This window comes from Trichechus manatus, unplaced genomic scaffold, assembly GCF_000243295.1.
Source record: "Trichechus manatus latirostris isolate Lorelei unplaced genomic scaffold, TriManLat1.0 scaffold00057, whole genome shotgun sequence".
In the NCBI taxonomy this organism is placed as follows: domain Eukaryota; kingdom Metazoa; phylum Chordata; class Mammalia; order Sirenia; family Trichechidae; genus Trichechus; species Trichechus manatus.
The window spans coordinates 13,352,565-13,369,255 of record NW_004443993.1 but is presented as its reverse complement, the minus strand read 5'-3'; the positions used below and the strand labels follow the sequence as shown (position 1 = coordinate 13,369,255).

The 16,691-nt window shown below is 40.0% G+C and overlaps 2 protein-coding genes across 3 annotated transcripts in view; both read left to right on the top strand.

Annotated features, from left to right (window-relative positions):
* Positions 1 to 16,591, top strand: part of LOC101341079 (zinc finger protein 883-like) — a 39,487-nt gene extending 22,896 nt beyond the window's left edge. The window contains exons 2-5 of the mRNA XM_023733155.1: positions 10,769 to 10,895; positions 11,937 to 12,087; positions 12,426 to 14,164; positions 14,485 to 16,591. Of these exons, the coding sequence (XP_023588923.1) occupies positions 10,769 to 10,895; positions 11,937 to 12,087; positions 12,426 to 14,164; positions 14,485 to 14,585 (2,118 nt within the window). The 3' untranslated portion in view covers positions 14,586 to 16,591. The remainder of the gene's footprint in view (positions 1 to 10,768; positions 10,896 to 11,936; positions 12,088 to 12,425; positions 14,165 to 14,484) is intronic.
* LOC101340827 (zinc finger protein 883-like) overlaps positions 1 to 16,691 on the top strand; it is a 97,281-nt gene that overhangs the window by 22,817 nt on the left and 57,773 nt on the right. The window lies entirely within an intron of this gene.

Below are 16,691 nucleotides of genomic sequence, written 5' to 3'. Positions count from 1 at the left end.
GTGAGGGCAGGAGAGTAGTTTAGCAACCATCTCATAGTTGTGCTGGACTCAGTCTGGTGGAGGCTTTGGTGGTTGTGGTCCATTAGTCCTTTGGACTAATCTCTCCCTTGTGTCTTTAGTTTTCTTCATTTTCCCTTGCTCCAGATTGAGTGGGACCAGTGGAGTATCTTAGATGGTTTTTCACAAGCTTTTAAGACCCCAGATGCTCCTCACCAAAGTAGAATGTAGAACACTTTCTTCAGAAACTATGTTATACCAATAGAGCTAGATGTCCCCTGAGACCATGGTCCCCAGCCCTCAGCCCAGTAATTTGGTCCCTCAGGGAGTTTGGATGTGTCTATGAAGCTTCCATGACCTTGTCTTGGTCAGGTTGTGCTGACTTCCCCAGTATTGTGTACTGTCCTAACCTTCACCAGAGTTACCACTTATCTAGTGTTTAGTGTTTTTAGTGTCTAGTTAGTTTTTTTCCCTCATCCCTCCCCTCCCTAGTAACCATCAAAGATTGTTGTTTTCTGTTTGTAAACCTTTTCATGAGTTTTTGTAATAGTGGTCTCATACAGTGTTTATCTTTTGTGATTGACTTATTTCACACAGCTTAACGCCCTCCAGATTCATCTATGTTGTGAGGTGTTTCCAGGTTCATCATTGTTTTCTAATGTTGCCTAGTATTCCACTGTGTGTATATACCGTAGTTTGTTTATCCATTCATCTGCTGATGAGCACCTAGGTTTCCATCTTTTTGCTATTGTAAGTAATGCTGCAGTGAACATGGGTGTGCATATGTCTATTCGTGTGTCACCTCTTATTTCTCTAGTATGTATTCCCAGGAGTGTGATTGTTGGATCGTATGGTACTTCTATTTCTAGCTTTTTAAGGAGGTGCCATATCATTTTCCAAAGTAGTTGTACCATTTTATATACCCACTAGCAATGCATGAAAGTTCCAATCTCCCCACAGCCTCTCCAGCATTTGTTATATTTGATATTTTTGATTTGTGCCAGTAATGTTAGGGTGAATCCAGTTTTGCCAGCACCATTTGTTAAAAGACTGTCTTTTCCCTATGTGATGGACTTTGGTCCTTTGTCAACGATCAGGTGACCGTAGGTTGATGCATTTATGTCTGGGTTCTCAGTTGTGTTCCTTCAATCAATGTGTCTTCATCATACCAGTACCAGGTTATTTTGACTACCATAACTATATAGTCAATACTGAGATCAGATAGTGCGAGTTTTCCTACCTTTTCTTTTTCAGTAGTTCTTTACTTATCTGGGGCCTCTTTCCCTTCCATATAAAGTTAGTGATTAGTTTTTCCATCTTTTCAAAGAATGCTGTTGATACTTGGATTGAGATTGTATTGTATTTCTGGATTACTTTGGAAAGAATTGACATTTTCAAAATGTTGAATCTACCTATCCATGAACATGGTATGTTTTTCCATTTATGTAGGTCTCATTTGTTTTCTTGCAGTAGTGTTTTATGGTTTTCTCTGTACGGGTCTCTCACATCCCTGTTTAGATTTATTCCTAATTTTTTAATTTTTTTGGAGGCTATCATAAATGATATTGCTCTCCTGATTTTGTTTTCGTAGTTCTCTTATTGCTGTATAGGAATCCAGCTGATTTTTGTTTATCTTATATCCTGCTATTCTTCTGAAGGTTTCTATTAGTTCAGGTAGTTTTCTTGTGAAGTACTTTGAGTTCATATCATCTGCAAGTAGGGATAGTTTTACTTCTTCTTTACCAACATTTTGTTGTTAGGTGCTGTTGAGTCGGTTATGAGTCAGTGACCCTGTGTACAACAGAAAGAAACACTGCCTGGTCCTGCACCATCCTCACAGTCATTCTTATGCTTGAACCCATTGTTGCAGTCACTGTGTCAATCCATCTCATTGATGCCACAGAGATTTTTCTTCATATAGTACAGCTTCTCAAATTATTTGCTTAGCATACATATTGAGTAAGTATGGTGAAAGGATACAGTGTTGATGCACACCTTTCCTAACTTTAAACTATGCAGTATTCCCTTGTTCTTTTTGAACAACTGCCTCTTGATCTGTGTACAGGTTCCACGTGAGCACAGTTAAGTGTTTGGGAATTCCCATTCTTTGCAATGTTATCCATAATTTGTTATGATCCAGTCGAATGCTGGACTATATGAAGAAGGGGCATCAGGTTTGGAGGAAGACTCATTAACAGTCTGCGTTATGCAGATGACACAACATTTCTTGCTGAAAGTGGAGAGGATTTGAAGCACTTACTGATGATCAAAGACCACAGCCTTCAGTATGGATTACACCTCAACATAAAGAAAACAAAACTTCTCACACCTAGACCAGTAAGCAACATCATGATAAACAGAGAAAAGATTGAAGTTGTCAGGGATTTCATTTTATTTGATCCACAATCAATACCCATAGAAGCAGTAGCGAAGAAATCAAAATACACATTGCATTGGGCAGATCTGCTGCAAAAGACCTCCTTAAAGTGTTAAAAAGAAAGATGTCATGTTGAAGCCTAAGGTGCGCCTGACCTAAGTCATGGTGTTTTCAATCCCCGTAAATGCATGCGGAGACTGGACAGCATATAAGGAAGACCAAAGAAGAATTGATGCCTTTGAATTGTATTGGCAAATACCTAGCTTTTTATGGAAGTGCCACATTTTTGAAAATGTACTATTTTGCATTCCCACCAGCAATGCACAAGAGCTCCAGTCTCCTTGCAACCTCTGCATCATCTGTTATTTTCTGTTTTTTCGATTCATGCCAATAATGTTGGGATCAGATGGTATCTCATTGTGGTTGTGATTTGCCTTTCTCTGATGGCTAGGGATTATGAGCATTTCCTCATATGTCTGTTAGCCGCCTGAATGTCTTCTTTGTTGAAGTGTCTGTTCGTATGCTTTGCCTATTTTTTAATTGGATTATTTGTGTTTTTGTCATAGAGGTGTTGGATGTTCCTATAGATGTTAGAGATCAGTCCTTTGTCGAATTTGTCATAGCCAAAACTTTTTTCCCAGTTTGTAGGCTCTCTTTTTACTATTTTGGTGAAGTCTTTTGTTGCGCATAAGAGTTTAATTTTTAGATCTTAGTTATCTAGCTTATCTTTTGGTGATTTTGTATTGTTATTCATGGTTTGTATCCTGTTTATGCCATGTATTAGGGCCTTTAGTGTTGACGCCATTTTTTCTTGTATGATCTTCATAGTTTTTGGTTTTATATTTAGGTCTTTGATCCATTTTGAATTTCTTGTTATCCAATGGTTTTTAAGTAAGATGTTATTCAGTTTCCATGTATTTAACTTTTTTCCTTTGCTTTTCCTGTTAATTTGTACTTCTATAGCGTTGTGATCAGAGAAGATGGTTTGTATTATCTCTGTGTTTTGGATTTTATTGAGGGTTGTTTTGTGGCCTAAAAGGTGGATTACTCTGAGAGCGTTCCATATGCATTGGAAAAGAATGTGTACTTTGCTGCTGTTGGGTGGAGTGTTTTATATATGTCCACGAGGTCAGGTTCGTTGATTGTGGCCTTTAGATCTTCTGTATCTTAGTTGAGTTTCTTTCTTGATGTTCTGTCGTTTATCGAGAGTGGTATGTTAAAGTCTCCTACTCTGGTTGGGGAACTGTCAATTTTTCTTTTCAGTGTTCTTAGAGTCTGTTTTATGTATTTTGGGGTCCCATCATTGGATGCATAGATATTTATTAGGGTTATGTCTTCATGGTGGATTGTGACTTTAGTTATTATGTAATGTCTTTCCTTGTCTTTTACGGTGGATTTTGTTTTAGAGTTTATCTGGGATTAGTATTGCACTCCTGCTATTTTTTGATTGCTGTTTGCTTGGTATAATTTTTTTTCATCCTTTGATTTTTATATTTATATATTTGTTTTTAAGGTGTGTTTGTTGTAGACAGCATATTTATTGGTACTTTTTTTTTTAAATCTATTGTCTTTTTATGGGTGCATTTCAGCTATTTACATTCATTGTGATTATTGATAGGCGTGAGATTATTGCTGTCATTTTGTGGTGCTGACGTTTTGTTTGTTCCTGTATGTCTCCTGTGCTGAATTCCTTTTGTTTGTGGATGTTTTTCATTTATTTAGTTTTTGTAGATTTTGGATTTACTAAGACTTTTTCCTTTATTTTGATGAGTGTCTTAACTTTGTAGTTGTCTTGAAATTTCCCCTATCTTCCTAAGTTTAAACCAGTCTTTTATTATTTGATATCGTCTTGACTTTCTGTTTGAAAGTTCTATATCTACATTGTTTATTCCCTTTTTCATTGTTCTGATGTTGTTGTCATTTACAGTTTGACCTCTCTGGTTCCCTGTTGTCAATTTTTTAGTTTTGTTTTATCCTGGAGAGTTCATTTCTTAGGTTGGTATCTGGCTGATTCTGTCCTGTGTCCTAGTTTCAGGCTGTTGTCTGATGTTGGTTCTCTAACCAAAGGACTCCCTTTAGTAATTCTTGTAAGTTTGGTTTGGTTTTTACATAATCCCTTAATTTCTGTTTATCTGGAAATGTCCTTATTTGAGCGAGAGTTTTGCAGACTATTATTCTTGATTGGCAGTTTTTTCTTTCAAGGTTATGTATATGTCATCCCATTGCCCTTTTGCCTGCATGGTTTCTGCTGAGTAATCGGAGTGTAGTGTTGGTGTTTCCCCTTTGTGACTTTTTTTCTTGAGCTGCTCTCAGGATTCTTTGTGGTTTTAGCAGGTGTCATTATGTCTTGGTGATTTTTTTTTTTTTTGGAGTCTATTCTATATGGGGTTCATTGAGCTTCTTGAAAAGTCATCTTTTCATCTTTCATGATATTAGGGACGTTTTCTATCAGTAATCTTCAGTAATCTTCTCTGTATTTTCCTTTTTCTCCCCGTTTTGGAATTCTGAGCACGTAGAAGTTTTTCTTTGATTGTATGCCTTATCATTCTCAGGGTTTCTTCAGTTTTCTTCATCCTTTTCTTTGATTTTTCCTCAAAGTGGTATCCAAATATTTGTCTTCAATTTCACTGATCCTGACTTCCATTGTTTCAAATTTGCTCAAAAAACTTTTATTGCACCGTCTATTTCTGAAATCTTGTGTATCTTTTGGATTTCTAATTGCTGTTTTTGTGTGATATTTAGTTGTTTATTTTGACATTTTGTTCTTGTATTTTTCCATTGTGTTTTTTATATGTTTTGATATCGTTTGCTATGTATGGGACATTCAAGAATTTTCTTCATTTATTGATTGTAGATTTGTTTGATTTATGCTGCTTTTTTTATTTGGTTATGTCTGGGTAGACAGGCTGGGCATATTTTGTTGCTTGCTGTGGGTACAGTACTTTTCACCACCTTGTCTAAGTGGGTAGGTCCTGTCCTTCAATTGTGGTTCAGCAGGACGAGTCCAACAGAGGGGGAGTGGTGGGGATGGGTAGTTTGCGGCATGAATTGGGCCAGTGGGGCAGGATCCAGAGCAGTGCAGATCTGGGTCCGGGGGACCACATCAGTGCACTTGGGTGTGGACCCAATTCACTGTGCAGATAGGAAGGGATAGGATGTGATGTGTAGAGCTCGGTAGGTGAGTAAAAGAAAAGAAACAAGAGAAACAAAAGCAAAAAGTTAAACGAAAGAAGAAAGTAAACAAAATGGTGACATGTTAGAATTTGCAGGTGTGGGGCAGACCCATTGAGTTTGTGTGCCAGTGGCTGTAGCTGAGTGGTGCAGCTTGACCTGCTGAGAAGGGGCGTGGGTGGCGCATGGGGCTAGGTGGACGGGAGGATGGAGAGGAAAAAGAGAAAGCCAACAAAGAAAAAAACAAGCTGGGGGAACGGGTTGTTGGGGGTGAGTTGGAATTGGAGTGGCAGCTAGTTGTTTCTCTAGCCAGGCAGTATGGCACGGCCGGTCAGGTAGGGGCGGAGGCTGCGCAGGGCCTAGGTTGGATGGGGAAGGAAAAGGGAGAAGGGAAATATAAAGAAAAATGAAAAATATGCTGAGGGAGCCTACCTGTGGGAGCAGCGCAGACTTGGGGAGGCTATGTGCCACAATCTTTCCAGCCTAGCAGTACAGCACAGCCAGCCAAGAAGGGACACTGGTGCACAAGGCTAGGTGGGTGGAAGAAAAGAAAAGAAGAAAGGAAGAGGAGAAAAAGCAACAAAAACAGTAAATAAAATGGCAGTGAGATAGCCGGTCGATGACAACAGCGTGCACCTGGGGAGGCTCCATGCCAGTGACTGGCCAGCTGAGCAGTGTAACACTGCCCGTTGAGAAGGGTGGGTGCAGGTCATTGGGCTCTTGGGCTGGATAAAGAAAAAAAGAAGGGAGAGAAAGCAGAAGCTGGAAAATAAAAATAATAAATCGTGGGGGGGGTAGTCTGCCGGTGTCGTGGATTGAATTGTGTCCCCAGAAAGTATCTGTCAACTTGGCCAGGTCATGATTTCCAGTATTGTGTAATCGATTGTGTATCGTTTTGTTATCTGATGTGATTTCCTTAAGTGTTGTAAAGTCTGTCACTACGATGTTATAAGGTGGATGAACAGCAGTTACACTGGATGAACAGCAGTTATACACTGATGAGGTGTTCAAGATCAGATAGTGTCTTATATCAATCTCTTTTTAGATATAAAAGATAGAAGCAAGCAGAGACACACAGGAATCTCATATCACCAAGAAAGCAGTGCCGGGAGCAGAGCACATCCTTTGGACCTGAGGTTCCTGGGCAGAGAAGTTCCCAGACCAAGGGAAGATTGATGACATGATCCTTCCTTTAGAGCCGACAGAGAAGGCGTTCCCCTGGAGCTGATGCTCTGAATTTGGACTTTTAGCCTACTGGACTGTGAGAGAATAAACCTTCCTTGTTAAAGCCATCCGTTTGTAGTATTTTTATTATAGCAGCAGTAGATGACTAAGACAGCTGGCATGGCAGTGCCTACTTTAGGCGACCGTGTACCAGTGACAGTCTAGCCAAGTACTGTGGCACACTCCATCAAGAAGGAGAAGGTATGGCACATGGGGTAGCTGGGCTGGAGGAAAGGAAGGAAGAGAGAAAGGGAAAAGCAACAAAAGTGGTGCTGAAGGGGCCATCCAGTGGGTTCGAGGCGGACCCAGGTGGCAGTGAGCTTGTGTCTCTGGCCAAGTGACCATGGCCTGTTGGAAAGAAGTGGAGGCTGCATAGAGTGAAGAAAGGTGGGGTTTTGGAAAGTGTGTATCCTTGGTTACTGGATGCTCTGTCTCCTATTGAGAGCTCCTTGAAGTTGCTTTCCCGTACTCCCTGTCCGCAGTCTTTGGAGACTGAGGTCCAAGATGGCGAATCAGGGTGGCAGTGAGCTGGCGTCTCTCCGGCTGAGCAACTGTGGCCCACTGGAAAGCAACAGAGGCCACATACTCAGAAGCGTAGGGATTGGGAAAGCGTGTATCCCTGGTCACTGGGTGTTCTGTCTCTCATTGGGAACTCCATGAAGTTACCTTCTTGTATTCCCTGTTTGCATTCCTTGATGGCTACGGTACAAGATGGCATATCTGTGCTTCATTAGCTGGTAGGGGACCTCCACTCCATAGCTCTCCTCATTTTCTGTTCTCTGTCAGATTCTTATTCCATTTGTTGCTTGAGCGAGTTCTTTATTCCTTCATTTGATGCTTAGGGTTCCAGGATTGACGTTTGTTTTACTAGTCTTTGCTGCAGAGGGACAGCATGGTGCCTCTGTCTATAGCATTGTCTTAGTCATCTAGTGCTGCTTGGTATAGCAGAAATCCCACAAGTGGATGGCTTTAACAAAGAGAAACTTATTCTCTCATAGTCTAGTGGGCTATAAGTCTGAATTGAGGGTGGCATCTCCAGGGGAAGGCTTTTTCTCTCTTGGCTCTGGAGGAAGGTCCTTGTCATCAATCTTCTCCTGGTGTAGGAGCTTCTCCACACAGAAACCCTGGGTCCAAAGGACATGCTGTGCTCCTGGAGCTGTTTTCTTGGTAGTATGAGGTCACCATGTCTCTGCTCTTTTCTTTCTTTTATATCTCAAAAGAGACAAGCTCAAGATACAAACAAATCTTGTAGATTGAGTCCTATCTCATTAACATAAGTGCCACAAATTCCATCTCATCAGCAGCATGGAGATAGGATTTACAACACATAAGAAAATCACATCAGATGACAAAATGATGGAATATCACAGGGAGAAAAGACTGAAGTCAAGAATTTCATTTTATTTGTATTCACAATCGATACAGAACCTGCAGTCAAGAAATCAAAAGGCTCATTTCATTGGGCAAATCTGCTACAAAAGATCTCTTTCAAGTGCTAAAAACAAGATGTCACCTTTAGGACTAAGGTGCACCTGACCAAAGTCTTGGTGTTTTCAGTGCTTTATATGCATGTGTATGCTGTTCAATGAATAAGGAAAACTTAAGAAGAATTGATGCCTTTGAATTATGGTGTTAGCAAAGAATATTGAATATACCATGGACTGCCAGAAGAATGAACAAATCTGTCCTGAAGTACAGCGAAAATGCTCATTGGAAGCACAGTGAGAATGCTCATCGAAGCAAGGATGGCGAGACTTCATCTCACATACTTTGAACATGTTATCGGGAGGGACCAGTCCCTGGAGAAGGACATCGTGCTTGGTAAAGTAGAGGGTCTGCAAAAAAGAGGAAGACCTTAAGTAAGATGGAGTGACACAGTGGCTGCAACAATGGACATGAGCATAACAGTGATTGTGAGGATGCTACAGGACTGGGCAGTGTTTCATTCTGTGGTACATGAAGTTGCTGTAAGTTGGAACCGACCTGATGGCAGTTAACAACAACAATAACAATATGTGTCGGGATTTTTCATGACTTTAAAACACATAACCTGGTTACCTGTAATGGAGGAGACTTGGGTTTTGTCTGTTGATGGAAACTTGTTTTACACCATTATACCAGGAATGATTGGAGATGATTTAGGCAACTCACATCACCTACTTCCCTTCCAAGAAGAGCCTTCCTGTTCTACAGCTGCTCAGCTGCTCAGTCCAGTGTTAGCATCAGAAGTGTTATATAACAGCCTTTTGTCTCCTCACCGCATGTGGAAGCCATTCTGTTGAATGTTTCTCAGAGTCTAATCCTTACACTTCAGGTGGTTGCAGACATCAGGCTTCAAGTAATCATTTGGTCATGTTCCTTTTGTGGACTGCCAATGTAAAAAATTTTGAAGTGGAATCTCTACCTGGAAGGTATGTAAGTTTGTTACGATTCTTGGGCAGTTTAACTGGTAAACCCTGTACACTTCAATTAACTTCCTTTTAAAATGGGAATCTTAACGTGTTCTTCATGGTCAGCAAATACAAGACCATGCTATTAAGCCCTTTGTAGATATAAGGGTTGTAAAATTGGCTTTGGGGCAGTATTTGATCTCCAACCCCACAAGGGAGAAGGAGAACCAAGATCAACAGCCCAAGTCTGATTCCTATGAGGTGGAGGTCAGACAAACCCCCGTCTCTGCCATCCTTACCAACTCTGACACCAATCATCCCTCCCACAGCACTGTCTACTGGGTTTGATAATTCATCATGATGGCCACACAGAACTCAAAGGCCGTACTCACGATTATGGGGCTCGTTGTAAGGGGAGTAAGTTACAGTTCAGGCTGAAGAACACTCAGGGTACAGTTCTTCCATCAGGATAGCCTCTCCCAGCTGTGCTCACAGGCACACCTCTCCCTGGCCCTCAGTGTCTGCCCAACGGCACTCAGCTTTCTCTCTCTGTGGCCAGAAAGCCCACCGTATGGTGTCCTGCTGCTGGGTTTCTCCTGCTGGTGTCCCCTTCCTTAGGGGTGGTGGGTTCCTCTCTTTGCTCTTCAGTTGGCTCTCTTTAATACAAAACTGACCAATCCTTTTGGTAGGCCATGATTACCATATCACTCAGTCATCTGGGTGGGAGTTACAAGACCATGGCTAGAAAGGCCACACACAAAAGTAATTAATCCATCGCAGGGATTTTTGTCATAATACATTAGAGTGTGCTTATGTGGGTTTTTCGGTGTCCGTTTGTTCTGTAGAGTGGTCAATTATAATCAGATTAAAAGTTTGATAATTGTGTGAAGATCTAGAATTTCGTGTTCACTGTCTTCTCACTTGCCCTCTGTTAACTTTTCAATCCCCTTGCCTATTTCCATGAAAGAGAGAGGATGACAGTGCAACTTTTGAAGTATTGAAAAATTGGTAATAGACATGTAAAAATTTATAATTCTTAGAATAGTTTTTCTCAGGTGGTCTTGTTACCTTTGTTGACCTGAGTTACCAGTTGTTTTGGTAGGCCTGTCATGGCTATTGAGGAACACAAGGAAAAACCACCAGTCCATCAGTGTTTCCTAGATATTAATATCCTACTTGTTTTGTTGACTGTTCTGGTGGGTCTTACGGAAGGCAGTAAAATTGTTTTTTTTTTTCCACAAATGATGATGTGAATGTGGAAATAACCCTTTCATTTGTAGAGGGTTTCTCCTTTCTGCTTCAGTTCTGGCTCTTCTGGAACATAAATATACAGAGAGATGAGGCCGGAATTGGTCAGTGTCAAACTGTGGACAGAAAAATTCAGTGTTTTAGAAATATATTTTTAATCCTATGAGATAGGATACCAAGAGGACTTCAATGTAGACAGCAAAAGGAAGAGCCTAGTCGCCAAACTCTAGAGGAGAACACAGAGAGTTCTGTGACCTTTCTGTGAATTTTCTTTTCCCCAGCACTAATAATCTCACTTGAGCTTTCACACACATTGTGGAAGATGATACCTTGCTGATCCAGAGTATGTGGGTTATTTTAGGACTCAGTGGTGTTTGAGGATGTGGCCGTGGACTTTACCGAGGAAGAGTGGGCTTTGCTGAATTTTGCTCAGAGGAAACTCTACAGAGATGTGATGATGGAAACCTTCAGAAACCTGGCCTCGGTTGGTAAGGAGGATTTCAGTTTTCTTTTTCATTAGTGAATGAAAATATTGTACTAATGGACCTTGTTTCAAGGTTTGGGTTGAGGAATGGGAATACATTGGAACACCTGACAAATGTTCACTGCCCTCATGGAGCTTAGCTCTGGAGTCGTTCCTCTGAATGCAAAAATCTGCACATTAAACTGAGTTTGTATCTCTTCTTTTTAAAATCTTTGAGGGTCTTTAGGTGTTGGAAATGTGAGCACTGGCTTGGGAGGTCTGTGAGCACTGGCTTGAGGGGTCACTTTGGACACGGAGAGATTTGTGGATTGGTACCTCACTAGAATTTTACCGTGTTTATTACAGATTTGATAGAATTATTTTGTGGTAAATAAACTCATAACAGTCCATCTATAGAGACTCTGGTGGCCAAAGTATTGTCACATCAGATCTCGCACTGGATGCAATGTCAGGGAAATTTTGCTTTATACTGTCTTCAAAATCTGCCAATCCCCATGAAAACCATGTCACCCACACCCACTTGTTCTCCCGGGGAAAGACCTAAGGAGAGTTGAGTTACTCTTTCCTTATTCAGAGCCATCGTGTCAGGATGCACTAGGAAGGCAAGAATCCTTTGAAGGATGAACCCTGCATGGAGGGAATTACATTTGAATAAATCAATTTGAAAAAGTTTTGGTTTGAGGAGGCTAAACTTCCACATATACTTGAGCTTATTATTGTTTCCCTTTCCATCAGTATTCTTACACCTTCTATATTCAGGGAACAGATCTCCCTTATTTCTCTTTTAACATTACCATTGCACACATGCATTGTTTCCCGTACCTTTCTACTGTGCTTTCCTGTACACCCTATTTATGACAGCATTACTTTCAATCATCAAGAAATAATTTCTTAGTAAATTGCTTACTGTTTTGACCATTGCGAAAATCCCAGAATATCCATATGCCTCAGTGTCATTCTTTGCTCACAGGTGCCTTCTTCCTTATAAAATCTCCTTACCATTCTGTTTCATATTGTGAAACTATAATTAAAATTATTGGATCAGTTTCTCAAAAGGTTGATAAAGAACAAATGGTGTCCACTGAACATTTAATAATGCGATTCATGAAGAATAACTTCCAGTATACCATTTTAGGAGAAACTTGTGAATTCCATGGCTTTGAAGAGCAGTGTAACAACCAAGGGAGGCATATAAGGTGAGTATCATTCCTATGAGTGTGAACAGCACCTTATCATAATGTCATAAGGTATCATGATGTGTGTGTGTACAGAACTAAAATTTCGTGTTCATATAATTTCACAACACTATATGTTCATAAATACGAATGAGATATTGAGTACTTGAAACCTTTCACTCATATGCAGGTATTATAACGCCCCATTATTTAGAATGTAACAATAATAGAATTGACTTCTAGTAGACAATCTGTTCAACGTGAGATGACTCAGAGCAGAAAACATACATATTTACTGTGTACTATAATTATTTTCTGGTAACAAACAATTCAAGCAACGTGCTGTCCCTTTTTGACAGATGGCATACAGATGAGAGTCTCCATGAAAGTAAAGAATGGAAAGAAAAGGAAAAGAAAGAAGGTAATCAGTGTGTAAAACTTTTCAGCAAGATTGCATGTCTTACCGGGCTCAAAAGAACTCTTGCTAGAGAAAATCCTTCTAAATGCTGTGAATGTGGAAAAGCTTTCCAGTATCATTCTTCATTTAAATGTCACATCAGATCTCGCACTGGATGCAATACCTATCAGTGTAAGGAATGTGGAGTGGCCTGTAGTTCCTCTTGCCTAAGCACTCATGTAAAAACTCTCACTGTAAAGAATATTTATAAATGTAAGGAATGCGGTATCGCTTGTAGTTGTTCCTCATCCTTCAATACCCGTGAAAGAACTTACAGTAGAGAGAGGCTTAATGAACGTGAGGAGTTCGAGAAAGCTTTTGGTCAGTTCTCAGCCCTCATTGAACATAAAAAAATTCAAAGTGGAAGGCAATATTATCATAAGGATTATGTGAATACCTTTAGTTTTTCCTCATCCCTCAGTAAGCATATTAGTATTCATAATGGAGTGAGTCCTTCTGAAAATAAGGAATGTGAGATAGCATTTAGTAACTCCTCAGAGCTGACTAACCATTTAAGAACTCACAGTGGAGTGCAGCCTTATGAATGTAAGGAATGTGGGAAAGTCTTTAGTTGTGCTTCATACCTCACTGCACATGTAAGAATTCACAGTGGTGAGAGGCCTTATAAATGTAAGGAATGTGGGAAAGCCTTACGTTATTCCTCATCTTTCAGTAAACATAAAAGAACTCACAGGCAAGAGAGGCCTTATGAATGTAAGGAATGTGGGAAAACCTATATTTGTGCTTCACACCTCACTACACATTTTTTAAGAACTCACAGTGGAGAGAGGCCTTACAAATGTAAAGAATGTGGGAAAGCCTTTAGTTGTTCCTCATCCCTCATTACACATACAAGAACTCACAGTGGAGAGAGGCCTTATGAATGTAAGCATTGTGGAAAAGCCTTTAGCCAGTTCTCAAACCTATTGAATCATATAAGAACTCACAGTGGAGAATGGCTTTATGAATGTAAGGAGTGTGGGAAAACCTTTAATGAGTCCTCAAACCTGATCAACCATATAAAAACTCACAGTGGAGAGTGGCCTTATGAATGTAAGGAATGTGGAAAAGCATTTACCCGGTCCTCAGACCTCACTACACATACAAGAATTCACAGTGGAGAGAGGCCTTATGAATGTAAGGAATGTGGGAAAGCATTTATCCAGTCCTCAACCCTCAGTAGGCATATAAAAACTCACAGTGGAGAAAGGCCTTATGAATGTAAGGAGTGTGGGAAAGCATTTACCCGGTCTTCAGCTCTCACTACACATATAAGAATTCACAGTGGAGAGAGACCTTATGAATGTAAGGAATGTGGGAAAGCATTTAGCCAGTCCTCATCTCTCACTACACATACAAGAACTCACAGTGGAGAGAGGCCTTATGAATGTAAAGAATGTAGGAAAACCTTTAGTCAGTCCTCACACCTGATTAACCATATAAGAACACACAGTGGAGAGTGGTCTTACAATTGTAAGGAATGTGGGAAATCTTTTTGTAATTCCTCAAGCTTCTGTAGACATGTAAGAAGCCATAGTGGAGAGAGGCCTTATAAATGTACGGAATGCGGAAAAGTCTTTACACAGTCCTCATCTCTCACTCAACATAAAAGAACTCACAGTGGAGAGCGACCTTATGAATGTAAGGAATGTGGGAAAGCATTTAGCCGGGTCTCAAACCTCACTAGACATATAAGAACTCACAGAGGAGAGAGGCCTTTTGAGTGTAAAGAATGTAGGAAAGCCTTTAGTTTGCGCTCAGCCCTAACTAGGCATATAAAAACTCACAGTGGAGAGAAGCATTATGAACGTAAGGAATGAGGGAAAGCATTTAGCCACTCATCTCTCACTACACATAAAAGAGCTTAGTGTAAAAAGGCCTTATCAATGTAAACAACGTGGGAATGTCCTTAGGCACGTCTCATATTTTACTCACTATATAAGAACTCATAGTGGAAACAGGCCTTATGAATGTAAGAAATGAGGGAACATCTTCGGTTCTGTCTCAGCCAGTTGAAAACATGAAAAAATACACTGAGGAGAAATATATATTGCACATATGACAGGTCCTACGCGTGTCAAAGACAAGGGAAGCTTTCAGTGTGTGTACCTTCTTTGAACCTGTGTAATACCTCACACACTGGAGAGACTCTGGGACTAGAAGCAAAGAATGTCTTCGTTTGTAGCACATGACTTTGGATAGGTATCACAATGTTAATTTGGTTCTGTTATATAAAAATTGCCTGTAATACAAAATCTTATCAACCTGTGTTGTCTTAATCTTTGTGGTTTCTTTTTACTTTACTATGTTTTTTAATATTTTTATTTATATTTTTTCACATTATACAGCAGTATGTTCTTGATGTAGAGAAATTGGATTTTAACAGCAATTTGGGAGGAAAAGCAAAAATCACTCAGAATTCTACCAGTCTCTTTATTTTGTGTGTTTTCTTTTAGCTTGGTTTGTATACAAAGCAGTCATTTCCTAAAGAATCTGGATTATGCATCGTGTGTAGTGTTGTACTGAACTTTTTTCTATTGCTTTTTAAAATCTTCCACAACCGCTTTGATCCTTAATTTATGAATGGGAAAACAGTACGGAAAATTTTAACTCACATCCCACCATGTCTTAAAAATGTCCCTCTCAAATGGTGCTGTGAGAAGCAGGATTTTCATCAAAGGAGGGCTCACATTGAGGATATATGGAAATGGTGGACTTGCACAGACCTGCAACCTAATCTAAATGCAATGCAGCTTTTGGCAAGTTCAGTCCTTTTGGTAATTTTGTCATTCAAGGAGAGTGTACTAGGCCAGGAGTTGAGGCTGCAGTTGCTGGACTGGTGGCTGCTTATGTACTTGGGGTGCACACCTGCTACAGGGCCTGGAGGTTTATACAGAGCTCCTCTGCCCCATGGTGAACTGGGATCTTCTTGACTTCTCATGTAAGTGGCTTGGGAAATGATGGCTATAGGTAGCAAAAGCCTTCAAATTAGGCCTCCCATAGGCCCAATTGCCCTTTCAGAATCATTCTTTGGAATTCCTTGCGCACCGTATTGGTGTACCTTGATGGTGGTGCTACATTATGGAAATAGTGAAAGCGGAGAAGTGGTTTCAGTGCCCAACAGGAAGGGAGTTTTTAGATAGTTGCCTAGCTACATGTCACAGTGTTGTACTATACTAAATGTATTTCTTCAGAAGAATTTAGTTCACAAGAGGTAAAGCAATCATAGTTTTACATGTGGTGTGCAGGATATAAAAGCATATACATAATGGTGGCCGTTCTATAAAAAATTTATATATACAGACAAATCGGCTTGTAAAATTTGTCGTAATGGTGATACTAAGTAATTTCTTTAGTCACAGAACCAGTATCACAATGAAAATATAAAACACCTCCTTCTCCAAAAAATTCCCTAGTGCTGCCACTTTTTAGTCTTGAATCTCTGACACTTGTCCATATACATGTTATGCTATATGTATTTTTTCAATTATGGTTCCTGTTATTTAGTGTAAATGAATTTCAGATTTAGATGCATGTTGATGAATTTAATGACAGTTTATTCCTTTTTACTGCTGTATAGTATGTTGTATAGACCTACCACAGTTTGTACATTCATCAGGTTAAGAGTATTTGGGTTTCCACTTTTTTGTTGACTTTTTAAATAAAACTGCTATAAAACGTTCATGCAGTGGGTTTATGTGAACACAAAGTTTCATTTTTCTCATCTCTGTATGAGTCGGATTGTTGTGTCATAGTAGGCATATGATTACCTTTATTAGAAACTTTCAATCTGTTTTTGAAAGGGGCTGTGTGATTTCATGTTCCACCACTAGTGTATAATTAATTCCAGTTGCTGCTAGGATCTGGAGAGGCTATTTCCAGAGCAATAAAACACTTCTGATTGCCTGTTTTCAGAGGAGGGTTTTGGGTTGGCAGCTCACCTGATAGGCATTCCACATTTGTGAGGATAGTATGTGCAATGTATCACCTGGATTAGTCCCTTCTTCCTGCAGTGTCCTTCATTGTCCTCCATAACTGGCAGAAGAGTAATGTAAAGCCGAACTCCATCATCACAGATCAGGAAAAAATGGTGTCTCTGCAGCAGAAGCAACAAATTGACAGCCAGGATGATGACCACTATGTGGCTTTTTTGGTTTTTTTTTTTTTT